Source organism: Ambystoma mexicanum, chromosome 2q (genome assembly GCF_040938575.1).
Source record: "Ambystoma mexicanum isolate Mex_15411 chromosome 2q, UKY_AmexF1_1, whole genome shotgun sequence".
Lineage (NCBI taxonomy): Eukaryota > Metazoa > Chordata > Amphibia > Caudata > Ambystomatidae > Ambystoma > Ambystoma mexicanum.
In genome coordinates, this window is record NC_090924.1 from 911762172 (window position 1) to 911780592 (window position 18421).

General features: G+C 44.7%; 1 protein-coding gene across 1 annotated transcript in view; it reads right to left on the reverse strand.

Annotated features, from left to right (window-relative positions):
• Positions 1-326: 326 nt before the first annotated feature.
• NPVF (neuropeptide VF precursor) overlaps positions 327-18421 on the reverse strand; it is a 116878-nt gene continuing 98783 nt past the window's right edge. Inside the window, exons 2-3 of the mRNA XM_069646747.1 lie at positions 7659-8125; positions 327-782 (exon numbers count right to left, since the gene is read on the reverse strand). Coding sequence (XP_069502848.1) covers positions 686-782; positions 7659-8125 — 564 coding nt within the window. The 3' untranslated portion in view covers positions 327-685. The remainder of the gene's footprint in view (positions 783-7658; positions 8126-18421) is intronic.

Genomic DNA, 18421 nt, shown 5'->3' on the forward strand with positions numbered 1-18421 from the left:
CCTGGGTACTAGGTAGCAATCCCTAACAATGGTATGAGTATGTGAACCTTTCATGACAATGGTGTGAATACCTAGGCATTGACGGCAATAGCTGGTATTTCAATGCAATTCCTGCATTATGATGTTACTACCAAAGCATGCAATAGTAGTGCCTGGGCATATAATGGCTAGAGCTTGCAGATGAGATGGTGAATGCTGGGAAAATGAATAGAGAAAAGCCAATGCTGGCTTTGATTTGTCAATGCTTATTAAATTGCACTTTCCATCATGGTTGTGGTCCTCTAGGAACAGTTCATAGATACATTGTGACACAAACACGTTTGGTTAACATTTTATTCATGAGGCACCCATTTGTCAAGTTCTGTGACAGACCAAAGAAAATACCTAAATATTTAAATTCTTGCTTTCATGAGACTTCCTGTGCACGTTAAAATTGTTAACTATTCAAAACTGCTTGCAGCATGCTTTGTATTTTGACCAAAACTTTCAAAGGTACAGCAAATCACTTAAAATGGGTTGACACAACTCGGGGAAATCAAGTGCAAAGTGCAGCAAACCATGCTCTCCAATTAGAAAACTGAAACAAATATATGAGTGCATGAATTGTCGACATGATTGCCAGTGTAATCAATGTGAGAGAGCACAGGTGTGTTCTTCCCATGGCAGGCAGTTGAGCTGGCGCCCGTCACATCAGCATTGGGTTGTGGTTCTGGTTCCAGTTGTTTGGATTTGCTGCACCTTCTTTTGCTTCTTCATCAGTGGCGTTGTCTAAATCTAGCATCCTGAAAGAAAAGAAACGAAAGAAAGAAATTTCAGAATTCCCCCACGTGGTCTGTCACTGAGTGCAAAGTCACGTTATGCAATTCACTTTCTTGCAGGCAAACACTTAAAAAGTGACCCACGTAAGCGGGAATACATGTTTTGTTGTTGAAACTACTTTCTTAAACGTTAATGTTCAAACCTTTGTAGCTTGTTTATGGATTGGTCCAACCATGTCAAACATGTTGGCCCTGATTCATGGAAGTGTTTTATAATGGCGCAATGCCATAGGAAAACGCTCTGTGAATCAGGCCCAAATAAGAAAGGACTGTATCGTTCTCTGAGGAACTGCAGATTTCGAAGCAAAAACAAGAAAAAATATCTTCAGAGACATTTGGGCCCTCATTACAAGTCAGGCGTTAAGGGTTTAACGGCGCCGTCGCCGCCGTTACCCCTTAACGCCTGATTCACACTTTAATGCCTGCTTTTTGCAGGCGTTAAAGTCCATGGCGCTAAGCGACCTTGGTGCTAATTACGGCACCGTAATTTACGGTGCCGTAATTAGCGCCTTCCCCATCCCCATTATGCCCTATGGAGCAAAAATGGGAACGGGGAAGGGCAAATGGTGAATGGGGAATTACCGCCCCACTCACCTTGGAATGACTGACTTGTAATGAGGGCCTTGATGTGATATGATACGATATGGCATTTATAACGCGCCTATACACAAGTGTTTCAAGGCGCTAATGTGATACATTGGGCCCGATTCATGTATCTTTTAGCGTGATGCTTACTGACTTTGCACTGCCAACAAACAGCCTGATTCACAGAGTGGTGCAGAGTGTATTTTTGCAGTGCAAAGTGACTTTGCAAGGTGGAAAAGTGGTGCAAGGTCACTTTGCACTGTAAAAATAGACTTCGCACCGCTCTGTGAATGAGGGTGTTTGTTGGCAGTGCAAAGTCACTTTGCAACGTGTTTAAAGATGATTCGGGCCCTTAATCTTTATAGACATGGACACAGGTCTGTACTGGGTTCTATGCGCCCTGAAGACTGAGTTAAATGCCTGCGCACAGCAAGATTGTTTAACAGGGTTCATGTGCCCATAACACAGAGTATGGCCCAACATCCAGGTCTATTAAGCTAACATTAACCCCCCTTTCAATGTGTAAAGGGGTTTCCAATGTGCAAGGCCCATTTTGCAAAGTGGCCTTCAGAGAAAGCAGTGAGAAAACATTTCAAAATGTTCTTTTATTTGGTGAAGGGTTTTTCAGCAATGTAATTGTAGCTGTGAAATGAATACACTTTAACACACGCTTCCTCTGGCGTTTTAAACCCGCACTCTGCAACATTTTTAACATGACCAGGAATATACATATTTTCAAATCCACTATCTCCACAACACTACTTTTCATGCATGCCAGTGTTGGGTGTAACTCTTGTAACAGTTTCTCCATATTCAATATACCCACGGATGAACGTCTTTGTGATTTCTAAAGTGAATGCACTATTCCACCACAGCACAATGTTTTCAGTTAGTCCAATAACTGTATCAATTCAAAACTCACCCTTTTGTGATTTTATTTACACGGGACTAACAGAGGCGGTTGGATCACGGTCTCAGTTTTTCTTACTGTAAACATTGCCGAAGCATTACTGTAAACTAATGACGTAACCGTGATTTCAACGCGAAGGCATGTGCTGATGTGCAGTAGACAGGGATCACTTTAATCAGAGGGTGGACTCAGTCCCCCCCCCCCTTCCCAGCTAAAAGGGAAACATTGGATGTCCTCTTTGAATTCATGAATTAAAGCCGACCTCAGTGATCAAACCGCAGTTGTCAGGTTTGTAGTCCAGAAACCACACCACTGCACTATATAACCTGATGAAAACTGACAAACAACTAAAGGTGAAATATCCAATTTCGCTACTGGAAGTCCCAGGGAATACAGTTGCATTGGATCTTGGAGTTTTAAAAATGCACACCTTTTAAGGTTTTCAAAAACACTATTAAAAGAAAATATCCTGTCTTGGTTGTGTGTGTGTGTTGATTTTATGAAAGGCAAACACCATTCGTCCTGTTCAATTTGGGTGGTTATGCAAAGCCAATTTAATGAAATGTTCATATTTCACCTTGATATGCTATTTTCTGGCAACGTCAATCCCATTGCGTTTGTTGATGAGTCCCCCGGCTTTAACTTTTAGGACTTGAGCCCTGGCAGTAGACATTCAAGAGGAGGAGGGTGCCAGAGTTGCAGGGGAAGCTGCAGAGAGCGGCTGCGTCCTTGATAGTCCCAGGCTATAGACATGTGCAGTGTGTGCACCCAGAGAGGTGCACAATACAATGGATGGGCAGCAGAGTGCAGTGAGTAATGGTGGCAGCATGCAGCCAGCGCGCGCAAGCTGTCTGACATGCTAAACAATAGGCAGACTATACGAGTTTGTAAAAGCTGAAGAATGTCCAATGATCAAACATTGTCAGACTGATTCATGGAATTATTTGGTGAAAAACACAGATTTGCGCGCATTTCTGCCCGAAAATCCCTGTTTGAAGTATGGGGATTTTCGGGCAGAAACGAAGGCGCGCAAATCTGCGTTTTTCACGCAAATAATTCCATGAATCAGGCACTGTATGTATCAGTGTCATCATTGGACGATGTTCTTTGCCTGGATGTTGCCTGAAGGCTGTTGAAGAATGGATGGATGCAGCCCATTTACAATGTAATAATGCTACAAGGGAATTTGTATTCTTTGGCACAGATTACCTGGGTATTACTGATGTTACCAAACTGTCTATGAGGCTTCATGTATTCACGAAAGGTAGCCAGCCCATTGGCCACTCTCCCTCCTGCATACCTTTAGGGACTACATTCTACCTTCTTCCTTTCGCTCCTTACTACACGCCCTGGGGTGGTCTCAGAATGACAGGGGGGAAATACCTTATTCGCTGGTGATTCGAGCTGCATTTTAGGGCCACTGCAAGTGTTTTTTTTTTAAATTCTGCAGCCAAAACTATTACAGGAGCCAGGCAGTTTGCTTGTGTTTCCCTCCTTTTGAAATACCTAATCTCAATTAGGATGAGCAATTTTGAACGCTTTCAGAGCAGGTGTTCTGTCGTGTTTAGTATCTAAACATCATTCTCGTGGAAGGAACTTGAGTTCTCGTAATCGAGACGAGGTTGATCTTAACAGCTCCTAAAGCAAACACAATATCAAACTCAGAAAAGGGCTTTTTCAAGTACAGCCCCTATTTTTGGAACAATCTTCCCATTGCTCTGCGCTGCTCCTTCCTTTGTTGTATTTAGGATACTTTTTAAAACACACCCAATTCCCAAATGAAGAATTGATTCATGGATTTACTTCAACTGCTTGCTCTTTATGGAACATGATGTGTGAGAAAGTATAACATAGGATTGTATATTACATTACTCATTGATTTGTAGCTAATGTAATAGTGGTGCTATATTTTATTAAAAGGTGGTGAATCATTGTTAGGCTACTCTTATAATGTAGTTTTTAAATATATTGTGTATTGTTTTATGAAATTGTTTTATATTGTTCAGCGCACGGATAATCAATTTTGGTAAGGTATGTGCTTTAGAAATGTCCTAAATAAAATATATATAATAAATAACATGCGGGCATTGCAGCAAGAGCTAAAATTGAGGCAACGTAACCTGAGGGGGAGGGCGATCCTGCAGGTAATGCCTCGCCACCCAAGTTAAAGCCCAAGTGAAGCGAAGGTCACTTAATGTGGGTGGCAGGCTGCTGTCGGCAGTGGTCGGCCCACCCCCAAGGGCTAAATCACCATTAGCACCCATGTAGATCCAGCGTAGGTGCTAAGGGTGTGTATAACTTAAGAAATAAGAAATCTTACCTTGGGGTGCAGCACTGTGATACATTTTTGAAGTCCACTTTCTGTGATGATGACCGTGACATTATCAACAAGGAAAGTTACTCTGAAAATGGAGCTGAGCACTGCACTGAGAGGTAAGATTTGTTTTTGTTTAATTTTAACACCCCCTTGCACCTGCAAATGAACTACACCGGTGGTGAGGGGTGACAAAGGAGCCGGCATGGGAATGAGGAGCAGGGAAGGGAACAGGGCGCTGCCCAGCAGCACTCCGGCTGCCTGGAACGTGGGCTTATACCAGAGAATTCCGCCCACATTCTGAGCTTCCTGTTTGGCCAGCGTCCCTTTCCAGTGTGCTTGTATTTGATAGAATGAAACAATTGCCTTCATCATAAGTTTAGTGGTACAGAAATAAGGGTGTCGCTAGCGACATACTCGCACCCTTTCTGGACCACCAAACTACGAGTCTGCTGGCAGGGGCATGGTACTCCTGGCAGGCCTGACCTGACGCTAACAGTGTACAAAAAGTCAAGTGATATTCTATTGCACAATATCCAAGGTAGGAAGTGTTCGACCGGCCAGTCGCAGCTACTGAGAAAGGTCTGACTCCTGACAATGGGCCTCATTATAAGTTTGACCGTATCCTGGTAGAGAATCTGCCAGGATACCCGCAAACGTACCTACTGTTTCCGCTGCCTGATATCCAGGTTTTACCGGGATATTACAGGTGGCGGAAAGGGTGGCAAACCCCAATTCCATGGACTCCCATGGGGGGATCTGCTGTTATTTTCAGCACCAGAAATAACGGTTCCCAAAATACCAGCTTTTTTATGCTGGTGGGGGCCCGAGTTACCTCCAGCTCTTGGCTGGAGGTGAGTCTGGTTACCCCCACTGGCATATTTGTACTCTGCTGGTCCGGTAAAGTGCTGGTATATGTAAATACCAGCACTTTATTACTGGACCGGCAGGGTTATAATAATGCAATGACTTGCTACCCTTTCATCAGATGAAATGTCGGGCCATATATTAAAGCCTTCCAGGATCCATATTTAAACGTCCAGTTTGATGATGTGAGGCACAATATTTGTCAAAAGGTGTTTTGGGCAATTGGGGAGTTTTCAAGTAAAAAAGTGGCTTGCACAGCAAGTATGGGCCAAATTATCAAAGCTTTGCACTTGTGCAAAAAAAGCAGAGCAAATTAGTCAAGCACACATTTTGCTGCTTAGAAAATCGGGAATGAAGCAAACAGTTTGAGCCCCAGTTTGTATTATCCTGACATGTTTTCCAAGGGCAAAACGAAACAGACACTTTTATTTACTAGGCTTGCTGGGTAACATGAAATTAAATGTAGTTAACAGATTTCTTTTGATGTTATCTGTCAAGCTTGACACAAAAACACAGTCAGATTTCTTTTTGATTATTGTTGTTATATTTGCAGTCTACTTATGCTGGCGCTGCTACCCAATGGGTTGCTCAGTGCTCATTATACCAAAGATAATATTAAGGACATCAAAGAGCGATTATAGTTTGTTTTTGTATTTTGTTGTATTTGTTGTATTTATGCTGGCACTACTGCCCAATGGGCTTCTCAGCCCTCGATAAGTGGCAAAGAGGGGCTGAAGAGGGGAAGGTTGTTGTAAGGTAGCCTTCCGCTACAAGTCATTTCTGGGCAGGAGGCACCAACATTTTACAGGAGCAAATCATAATTATTGACAGACCACTTGTCAGAAAGGGAGGACAATATTGTAAAACTTCTGTGTACTATAGAGTGTCATTAGCTCTGTTTGCTCCGTATGTTATGTGGGAACTTCAGGTATGTGCAAATTATCTGTAACATATCGCATGAAGTCATGAGCAGTGCAGTGCGGTGGCTGAGACACAGTTGCCTTGGTAACCATGAGTGCATTTGTGTTTTTTTGCAATACATCCTTAAGAGCCCTTCAAATAAAATGTTTTCATTTTTTTTTAATTACTGAGTGTGAACCATAATAGTACACATGTTTTCTTTTTCCAGAGGGTGGTGTTGAATTATATGCACTAACAGACCCACAGTGCATAATGTGGCCATGCTCGGTCTACACTGTCGGAACCTACAAGATCCCAAAGTGTCCCCTGTTCATGGCCACAGACCATTCCCACTGGACACTTTGCCAGGTTCTGGCCTTTGTTCATTCCCAATCACCACAAGAGACCCAATATTCCCAGTGGACACTATGCTGAGCCACCACAATGAGACCTACAATGCCCACTGGGCATGACATGAGAAGGAGACTTAGCCTGGGGCCATGGTGTTAGTCCACTCAGCCACGCCATGGTCTTCTCTAAAAGACTGAATATGACAATCGGTCTATGCAGCTTTACCCAGTGGACCCCTTACCGAGGGTGTGGGCTCAAAAACGTTTGCAAGGGGCCTCAAGGTATGGTGTAGGATTAGAAGGCAGTTCTGCAGACTGATGGGCGGATCGAAATCAGCCTTTCTGATTCACTTATTGTGGCATGCGATTGAGGTTCGGTCTGAGAGCTACACATATCTTTAACTCGATGTTGGCCATTTGCAGCTATGCTTTGGGTCATTTTAGAAAAGAACACTAGACACATATTGACCAGGCAAGTGAAGTTTGTCAGTTGAACCAGTCTGTAGCTTCTCATGCAGGTTTGGTTTAAATCCACTCAGCCACTTTTGCTGTAGTGCAGAGCACAAATGTCCCATGGGTGTTTGCCTGGGAAATCTTTGAGAACCCCTCAATACATTTCACCTCACTTCCCTCGAGACGTAACACTACCAAACTTTCCCAAAATAATCAAGGTCTGGTCTATATTTTCAGAGAATGTTTTGTTCAGTTTTGTTAAAGGACACAAAGGGTATAAGTTTCTGAAAAATTCTTCTTTCTACAGAGTGTCAAGCTTAGCCATAACTGCGGAGTCACAATCGCTGAGTCGCGAATGCAAATCATTATAGTTACAGGAAATACAATGTTGCTTTTGGCGCAGTGAAATATACTCTGAGTGGTGTGGAGTTTTCAGCGTGTCTCTCGTTAATTCCACTCACCTGTTTTCACTGTAGCCAGATTCTTGGCTTTCAAGTGGGCGGCTAAAGATGAGGTTTCCCAATTTCTGAAGAGACATTGATCTCCCAAATCTCTGCGGCAAGTTTGCTAAAGACGGCATAAACTTTCCCACAGATGGTGCTCTACCAAATCTCTGCGGCAAGTTGGCGAGTGGCTGGATGGCGCGTTTACTGGAAAGGTATCGTCCAAATCTCTGTGGTAAATTTGGGACACTTTTAGGGATTCTTTCTTCGAAAGCTCTTGCGTATCTCAGAGGTAAATAAGCAGCAGCATTGATGTTCCTTTCGTCCAGGAATGATCTGCCAAACCTCAGCGGTAGATTAGCAGCCGCTTGTGGCATTCTACTAATCCAAGGGACGCTCATCTTGATGATACTTTTTACTCCCCCGTCTTTGTCTTCACCAGAGTTAACACCTCTCTGTGTTTCTTCAAATATATCTTCATTGGACTGAAACAAAATGAAAATATCATAACTAAATTCTGCAGTTACCAAATGATGAATTTTCGTGAAAAACTAATAATCCACTGTGATGGCAAATATGAAGAAACAGATGATTGTGTAGAGAATTATTCAGACATCATGACTGAGAATAACATAGGTTCACAAATTCATGCAAAGGAAAACACAAACATGAATTGTAAAGCAGGCCAGCAGTGAACACTAAAATGCAGTTTTAATTGACTACTAGCTTTCCAATATCTGGTAGCAAATACACGGGGGTGGGGATTGTCGCCATACTGTATAACTTGTGACATATATTTCTCAGGAAAGTGGGAGAAAGTGGCCACTCTTCCTGAGGTCAGGGAACCTCCTGCTTCCCCTGGAAGCTGGCTGGTATTCGTGCCAATATGGAGAAGCAAAGGAAAAGTCACAGGTGTGTCTAGTTATTTTAGATTCATGCCAGGAGGATTGGCAAGCAACATTAGTTCTAGCCATAGGCCTTGCCTCCTAGTCTTAGGTCATGCAGAAAGCCACACCCCAAATTCATCCTTCTTCTGGCTCTAGAGGGACATTACCATTCGACCAAAGTGAGAAGCGGGAGCTAAATGACAGGTTGTAGATAGGGAGACGTAGCAGTAGGTCAGAAGTGCATGTTTCTTGACTTCTTGTAGTGAAAATGTGTCAGCAGCTGCACAGGAGGGTTTGTTATCCAAACGGATAGGTGTCAGCTCTACGGGGTGGCTTGTTGGAAGTCTAAAGGTGAGGAAATGGTGATATTAGAATGGCAGAGAGAGGAACGGGGGATAGCGAGGGATGAGGGCCTACAGGGTGTTCGCTAACTTTGCAATTTTGGGGTAGAGCTATCTGACAAAATAATCACTTGAGATAAGAAGAAGTGCAGTTGAGAGAGGCAACCATTGCCTGGAGGGTCATTCAAAACCTGTCAGTATTGGTGCAGTTGGAGGGGTTCACGTCAGTGCAATAGTTGTACTTGACTGAGTGATTCGCAGTAGTGAGAAAAAGTAGCAATTTATTGTAGGAGGCAAGGAGAGACAGGAAGTGGGATTTGTACAAGCAGTGAAGGTAAAGGTGAATAGATGTCCTTAGAGCTTGGTCTCTTGGGAGATCTATGGTTGGGGGTATGGACCAGGAAACTTAAGGAATGAGTCGAATTATGATACTCAAACAGAGCTAGTGGTGCTGAAATGCCAGCGTTGAAAAGAGGTGGAGAAAGAGCTTTAAGTGAAGTCCATTCGTTGAGCTAGATAGAAGATCATAAGGTTTTGTTTGAATTTTTGCTTAGTGATTTTAAAAGGAAGGGGGAGGGAGACTTGTGGAGGAACAGTGACATTGAAATGTAGAAGAGTGTGGTCAGAGGGAGATAAAGTAATGGGGGGCTGAGTGAGGAGAACATGAGATTGACTGAGTTGCCATGGTTGTGGGTCAGCAGGTTGTGGGAGAAAATGGTCAAAGAGTTGGATTGGAGATGGGTTTTGTAGGCCTTGGTCATGTTGGTGGGTCTGAGGTCTCTTGTGAGTATGACTTGGTCTTCAGCTGGAAGAAATTTGGTACTGAGAGTTTCAGAGAAGCCATAGATGAGGATTGAAGTGAGGTGTCTGGATATGAAAAGAAGAGAAATATGTTGAAGAGAAGATGGGTTACATTTACAGAGGGCAGTGGGGAAGATACACCTGGTTATTTGATCATAAGACCAATACCACATACATTCTTAGAATGGCAAGAGGAGTTAGAAAAGGTAGTGGAGGAACTTTGTTTCAGTGCCAGTTATAAGCCGAAGATGAAGCTGGTGAGAGTCAGAGTGATATGTAAGAAACTAGGTTTTGACAAAGAGTGATTGGGTGTCACAGATCGATTGGGCATTCCATGGTATCAGAATAGGTTTGGTGGGGGAGAGGCGGGAAGAGGTGGAGGGAATTGGGGATTCCTATTTATATAAACAAAAGGGGTAGGTGTGATTGGAGAAGGTTTAGGGTGAATGTCCAGTTTTGTCGTGAGAGAGGAGAAGGATAATGATAGAGTGAGAAGAGGAGGGAGAGATAAGTGGCACAGAAACAATGAGGGGAGTGTCTACAGACCCCAAGTGAAGAGTAGAGACCGAGTGGTTAAGTGGGTGAAGGGGTAATACAAGAACATGGAGCTAGGAAAACAGTAGAGGACAAGGAATGTACCTTGACATGTAGAAATAGGCAATTACAGAGGGTTGGTGCTTACTGATGCCAATGATGAGTACAGTTGCAGGGAGAAGAAGCTGTAGCCAATTGTGTACCCTTCTCTATACAGCACCAGACAGTGTGGATGTGCCGTGTTGGACACAGGGTCTCTAGTTCCTTTATGGCCCTGCCAGGAATGTACCCAATGGAGTTACTCCTGTCGGGGGGAAATTCTGCCGTGGTCGGCCGGGCCGTCCGCAGGCCTCCGGGCAGGGAGGCCCCAACTCCTCCCGTATATCCCAAAGGAGATAGAGTATGAGACACACACAAGAAGCAATGTGACTCTGCTGTTTATTAAACACAAATGGCAGGGATGGGTCAAGGATCATACGCGTCTGACCTGACACACACACAATCGTGGGGCTCGCAGGCCCTTTTTACTGTAGTATGACGCGCTACCTGCGTCACTTTAGAAAATTAACAAAAAACCTATCGCCACTCTTAATTGGTTGCTCGAGTGGTAGGGTTAGTATAGCATACGTATAGAGAATAATATGAGTGGCCGAGGGTTAGTCAGGTGATATATCTGGGTTGTCCCTACAATTAGATACATGAGAATTGTTACATGAAGACTCCTAATGATTGGTTGATGTTAATGGCGTCAGTGATAAGAGCCCCATGTTCTGATTGGTGCGCCCGTGAGCTTCCCAGCCTGGGACCATCGCTGTTCCCAGCTCTCGGTGTACCTGAAATTTGCAACAATGTTTCACTATTGGTACATGCAGACAATGTGAAGACTTATTCATGAGCTGGACGGCCGACTACTCCCACCGTTGCAGATGTCCATTGATCCTTTCAAGTGTATCTGCCTGTGTCTTGTAACGAGGGATCCAAACGCCTCCTTCCTCCTGGGTTTGGCATCTCGTCAGGTTCGGCTTGGTCACGTGGGATGGGACTGTGTTTGAGGCAGAATTCTGCACAATTAATATTGTTTTTCCACTGTGTGCCTGGTTTAATTGCAGGTGCGACTTTGATGTTGGTGCGCGGCGTGCGAGGTTGCAACATCGTGCCCTTGATGGTCTGCTTTTGGATTGTGGGTTTGCAACATTACGACCTTGGCTGTCTGCTTTCGCCAGGCTCATTCTGCAGGATCAGCAACCTGACTCTTGTTCTGTTAATCGTCCACGGGAGCTCTTGCTTGCGGCCTACTTAGGCCTAGTATATAGGTGGAACCGTCTGGTGCACAGGCGCTTTAGGTTATAGTCTCATATTGTCTTATGACCAGTATCGTGTCTTTGTTATAATTCTCATTACGGCACCTAAGTGTAGGAGAAGCGTAAGCAAGCTCTTTAGATGAGTTCATGGTGCGTCTTGCGTTTCTGCATTTTTGAAAGCCTATGTGGAAAATAATAAAGATGCACGTCCGTGAGTATGTCTGTCGCCTACGTCATAGCACTGAGTATATTCTTCATGTAGACTGGTGTGGGAGTGTCCAGTGTGTATGTTGGCACAGGTGTGCTATCCGTTGGCTAGGTCGTCATGGCATCTCTAACGACGTATAGTTTTAGTCCAGTTGATCCATGCCGCAGGCATCGGCATGGGCAGGGCGGGCTGCTGGGCAGGCAGATGGACACATCCGTATGTTCCTGTACCAGGGTATCTGGTCGTCTGGTAGATGGGCAAACTCTTCTCGTGGCGGGTGCTTGGGCCGTGAACCTTTAGGCCAGGCGCGAGAGGGGAAAGAGGGGAGTCTGTTTTTCCATTTTCCCACTTCAGTCCCCCCTCTGGTCGACTTGTCGACCACAAACATATCCTTTTCGTTATCTCCTCTTACTCTCCACACTTTAGTTATTCCTCCTAAATGTCCATAATGGTTAACATGATCTTCAAATGACCAATACATATACTCACAGGCTCCTCCAGGAGTACAGTATACCCACTTCCCTATGTAACTCCAGGGGTTTCTTGGGTTCTCGACCTTCACCGATGGTGGGTCCAGATGGTTGGTGATGATCTGGTTGTGCAATTTCTCTCTCTCTTGTATTATTATGCCTGTGTGTTGGCCGTCATCTGCTGGCATCAGTGTGTGCATACCGACCATTTCAAGCAACTCGTCAGTGGTGCGTGCCTTCCGGGCTTTCCAAAATCTTATTATGATCAGGGTAGCTCCAGCCAAAATAATACAGCCAACTATAATTTTCAGTCCATCTGACAGCCAAGATGGCATCCAAGACCATAATATCGAAAACCAGCTCTCATCCTTTTTCACACCCTTACTTTCATCCACCATTTTGGAGTGTAACTGGGCCAGTTGTGAAACTGCTTCTGTCAATGTACCGTTGTCAGCATCGTTGGCAGGAATGAATGTGCAGCATGATTGTCCTATCTTTGCGCAAACTCCTCCTTCCATGGCAGTGAGGAGGTCCAATACATATCTGTTCTGCAGTGCTACCATCCTTATTGTTCGAAGCTCTTCTTTTATTGCGTTGAATCCGTTTACTGTAGAATTGATGGTCATCATGAGTTCCCATCTAGTTATCTGGAGCCATTTTGCGTTTGCGTAAGCCTGCAGTCCCGGATGGATTATTGAGGAGAAGAACATTGCTGCTCTGCTGAATAGTCTGTGTTCTGGCGGGGTTGAAGTGAGTGCCGTTTCCGACCTTCCCCATAGGTAATTTCCTGTCAGAGGTTCCCCTTGTCTTTTCCGTCTGTTTAGGACAGTATCATTGCCGTTGGTGCTGTTTCCTGGCTCCCCCTGAGGCGGTGCAGATCTCTTATTTCTCTTGTCCCCTTCATCCATTTTGGGAAAGTTTGCCACATTCACATGCTTCTGGGGTACCACTAGCGATGGTACATTGACGTGCACCATCGTGCATACACCATTCCACAGAGGGGGCAGCGTGTGATATGCCTTTCCTCCACAGGCCCAGTAATGGTCCATTATCACTGCTGTTCCTGCTCCCCCCTCAGGTAACTCCGTCACGCTTCCACAATTGGTGTTATATCCTACGTCCACCTCTCCTTTATGTTGGTAGCATACTTTAGGCGCAGTCAAGGACAGTATTGTTATCGGGTCTTCATCCGTTTCTATCCATGTGAGCATGGGCACGTATTTGATCCAAGTCGTCCAACATCTGTGGTTGTGTGCATCGATAGTTGAAATAGTTTCTTTTGTTACCATGTTGCTGCCAACCAATCCTATCTCCCATTTGTTGTCCAAGTACACTTTCCCCGTTATCGTCACCAGTGGCCTCTCCCAGCATCCTAATTTACCAGGGACTTCAGTGGCGTACCAATCACATGATAAGTACTGCAGTGTTACTTTCTTTGTTTCTCCTTTTGCAGGACCACTTGTTATGTATCTAAATGCTTCAGCATGTAAACTGCTCTTGTGGTAACTCAAATAAGTCTTGAGGAAGTTGTTTTCGTATGGGTATGAGTCTCGTGTTTTCCACGTCATATGCACCACTGTTCCTTGAAATCTTCCTTCCGTTTGGAACAGTGCCAAGTATATTATGCACCGTGGCGTTTTTTCGTCTATTTTTGTGGCAACAAATGTTCGAGAAGCGCTCATGGCGTATGGTATTAATGAGCAAACGTAGCAGCTGTCTTCTGTTGTCTGCTTACCAATGCGGGTCATGTGTTGATACCATATGTTGTTTGAGACGTGTGCTGAATCTTGCATATAATTGTCAATACCTTTATTATCTGAGTATGTGCTGCGTTGTACTCTATTCTGCTTGTGCGCAACTTTGCTAATATCACCTGACGTAACACCTGTTGCAGCTGGGGATGGGGGTGTGTTAGGTTTGGGTACAGCAATAATATTGGTAGCATAGCTGTACTGCCATACAGAGGCAGCTACGAACCCGGTGATTATCAAAACCCCTATTACCTTTATTACATATGCTAATTTCACCGGCATTTTGCTCTTACCTTGCTGCAGTCCGGCAGCAAATTCTTGCGATGTTAGAGTTGCCCGCCTGAAAATTCTTAATATGCTGGTTAATGTTAGTTGTTAAGCTCTCCCTATCAAATAGTCATTCAGTGCCCAGGCGAAGAGCTGTTCCCACGCTACTCTTAGCGATCTATCTCTTAGGGCAGGTAAGTATGGGTGGAGGTGGGGCATCGAATATTCTATGGCCAAAAGGAACGCTGTGTAGTAAACTCGTACCCTTTTCCTTTTCAGGTACGTTGGCCTTTTTATTTCATATACAAATTGGTGTGACAATTCTTCTGGGTAATTATCGTCTGAGGGTACCATCTACTCCTGGGCAGTGAATTTGTTAGTTATCTACTTCTTAGCAATACAATAATGCGCGGTTCCTGCATGTGCGAGAGAAAAGAAAAGAGAGCATTCACGTGTTTACATGTGCATTTGTGCGAGGCAATGTCCTTTAGTACAGTTACTACTGTAATGGGTACAGGGGTCAGTGGACGGTGGGCAGGGGGTGTTTGGGTTCAACCGGTGGGCGTTGTTTTACTCTTTGAGCGTGTGATCATGGGGTGGGCTGGATGGGGATCACCCCTTTCTTCTTCAGTTATTGTCTCTGGGGAGTCTGGGGAGTGATGGGAATACTTGGGCCGCTGGCTGTGGTAGAACTTCCTTCTTCTGTTGTCGATGTTGTTGCTGTTCTCTCAATGGACCTGTCGGTGGCGCTGGGGCGGGTCTGTTGTCTGTAGATCTTTACGTCGTGTAGGTGGTTCCAGGCACGCTTGTCCTGTAACTTTACTGCTCTTGTTGATACTTCCTCTACCAGATGGGGACCAGTAAAGCGTGGGTCATTCCATCTCCTATTGAAGTTGCGAAGTAGTACGTGGTCACCTTTAGCAACCTTACACAGTCCTTCCTTTTCCAGTTCTTTATCCGCGTCTTCTTGTTGGCTTCTATTAGACCCGCCCCGTGTGCGCTCGAGCTGTTGAGACACAAACACTACACTAGTAATCAAAGAAGACACATATTGGTACATTTCATCACCCAGAACACTTACAGAGCTTTCATGGTCGGTAAATGCTCTTGACGTTGGCATTAGGGGAAGGCGCATTTGACGTCCGGTAACCACCTCATGGGGAGTGAGGTGGTGGTCGGTCTATTCCTCAGCTCAAATAATGCTAATGGAAGACAATATAACCAACTCTTCTTTGTTGTTTGCTGTATCTTTGCAATTGCCTCCTTTAATAGGCCATTCAGGCGTTCACATACACCGTTGGCCTGTGGGTGGTATGCACATGCAAATTTATGTTTAATGTTCAGCAGCGATGTGATGTGCTGAAACATCTCGTTTGCAAAATGTGGGCCGTTGTCTGACCTTAACACCTCGCACACTCCCCACCTGGGGAAGACCTCCCTCACAAGGAACTTGGCTGCTCTAAATGCATCTGGGTGTGAACAGGGCCCTGCCTCAATCCACCTAGAGAATGGGCATACTACTACAATCATATACCTATTTCCTTGACATATATTGATCATATCAACATAGTCAATGTGGAGATGCCGGAAAGGTCCCTCTGGCCGGGGTATAGTACCTCTTATCACCTTTAGAGTGTGGCCGGCCGTAAACTGTTGACATGTGATACAGTTACTGATAAAATTCGACACATGCGAATTTAACTCGGGGCAGAACCAGTCTTCCCTAATTCGTGCTGCAATTACTTCCTTGCCTGTGTGGGCTGGATGATGTAGTTGGCTCAGGGCAGTGTTCAAAAGTGCCAATGGTATTACAACCTTTCCAGTGCCACCCTGGCGCCATAGTGCGTCAGTTGGGGACATTGTACATCCTCTTTTTACCCATATTTCCTTTTCGGCCATTGGTGCAGCCGCTTGTAGCTCCATAATCTGTGTGGCTGGGAGATGGGTGTACCCTTCTCTTAACAACATCTCTTTTGCTATTCCCCTCCCTCTCCCTCTCTGTGACTCTGGGGGTTTCCATATCTCACCAAAGTATGCAGCATACTTCGCATGTGCGTCTGCTGCTGCATTCCCTTTTGAGACGTGATCTTCACCATTGGTGTGTGCGGTGCATTTTACTAAAGCTAGTTCCTGGGGGTCATTTATTACTTCAATCAGTTCAGCCAATAAGAGAGCATGTTGCACTGGGGTGCCATCAGCTCTCCTAAACCCTCTTCTTCTCCATTTCGACAACCCTGAGTGGACAGTTGATGTAAGATATGCGCTGTCGGAATATATAGTTACTTGTTTGTCAAAGCTTTCCTTCAACGCCAAGATCAGTGCGACCAGTTCAGCTGCTTGAGCGGAGTAATGCTGTGGTAATTGTACACATTTCACTGCCACACACACCTGTACCTCCATCATTTTCACCACTGCTGCCCCAGTCCTCCTCACACCATCCCCCTGATCGATGGTTGATGACCCATCAATAAATAACAGCTCACCCCCCTCTAGTGCGTTTTCCTCAACTTTTCTAGTACATGAGTACATTTCAGTTGTTTCAGTACAGTCATGGGCATAGTCTCCCTCCTCAATTACTTCTGCTAAGAACCTTGCAGGGTTGACCGTGCTACATCTAACAATTGACAGTTCAGCTCTGGATAGAATGATCTCATAACCTGATGCCCTTTGCGTGGTTAGGGTGGATTTAGGTTTATTCAATATTGCAAAAAGTGCATGTTCCACAAATAGTGTAGTCGGGCACCCCATGGTTATTGTTGATGCTTTCTCCACCGCAAAAGCGGCTGCGGCGAGAACTTGTTCGCAGGGGAAGTGGCCTAACATTACAGGATCTAAGTGGCCACTGTAAAATGCTACTGGTTTGTAGCCCATGCTTGTTTTTTGAGCCAACACGGCTTTCATTACTGCTGAGTCGCAATGTGAAAATATAAAAAATCGCCGCTCATAGTCTGGGGATGCCAGCACCGGAGCAGTTGATATTGCATCTTTTAATTCATCAAAAGCTTCTTTCATTTCCCTCGTCCACCCCAATTTGTTCTCCCCTTTATTAGCTTCCCGTAACGCCTCAAGAAGGGGTCCTATATATGAACTGTAATCAAATACCCAAGCTCTACAGTAATTGCAGAGCCCCAGGAACTGCTGCAGTTCCCTTACAGTTTGTGGCATTGGAGTGGCCGAAATAGCTTGTGCTCTTTGTGGTGCGATCTTTCTTCCATGTTGGGATATAAGCTGACCAATGTAAAGTACCTGTTCCTGACAGTACTGTATCTTTTCCATGTCTACCTTGTAACCTTTGTCAGCCAATATTGTCAACATCTTTAATGAGTCCTCTCTGCATGTTTTTTCGTTTTTACTGCAAATTATTATGTCATCCACGTACTGCAACACTGTGCTTTCTACTTCAATGTTACCCAAATCCATCTGTATCACTCTGTTGAAAATTGAAGGTGATTCACAATACCCTTGTGGTAATCTGGTGTGCTTCCACTTAGCGTTTCTGTAAGTGAAGCTCGTCAGATCTTGTGAGTCTGGGTGTAATGGTATTGAGAAAAAAGCATTTTTAAGATCGATCACTGTAAATCGTGATGCTTCTGCTGGAATGCCACACAATATTGTGGCCGGGTTTGCAGCTACGGGATATTCCGCTTCTACTATGTTGTTCAAGGGCCTGAGGTCCTGTATAAAGCGCCAAGACCCTCCTTTAGCCTTGCGCACTGGGTACACAGCCGTATTACATGGTGATTCTGAGGGGACCAATATACCATTATTTATAAGGGCCGTTATGGTTTCATATATACCCTCATCTGCCTCTTTTGATACTGTTTTACTCTGGGGAGTATTGCACCTTTTTTCAATTTTATTTGTACTCCCCCTATACTTTTTATGCAGCCCACGTCATAGGGGCCAGTAGTCCACAATGATTTGGGTACCTTTGACATATCGTCCTTAAAGAAAGGGACCGGGGTGCATGTGGGTGCCTCAAGTGCCATTGCAATTTTCTGTGCTACTTGTTTGTAGGCCACTCTTAGCCATATTTCCACACTCATCATAAACACCATTTCACCTTCCTCCTTTTCATCTGAAAACAGCTCTTCATCTGACACCTGGGTGAGCCTACATCCTTCTGCTAATGCTATCACTGCCCTCCATGCTCTTCCTTCTTTGTCTTGGGCATGTACAGCAATATAATCAGCTGTTGCAATAATGCTCTCAATATCCATT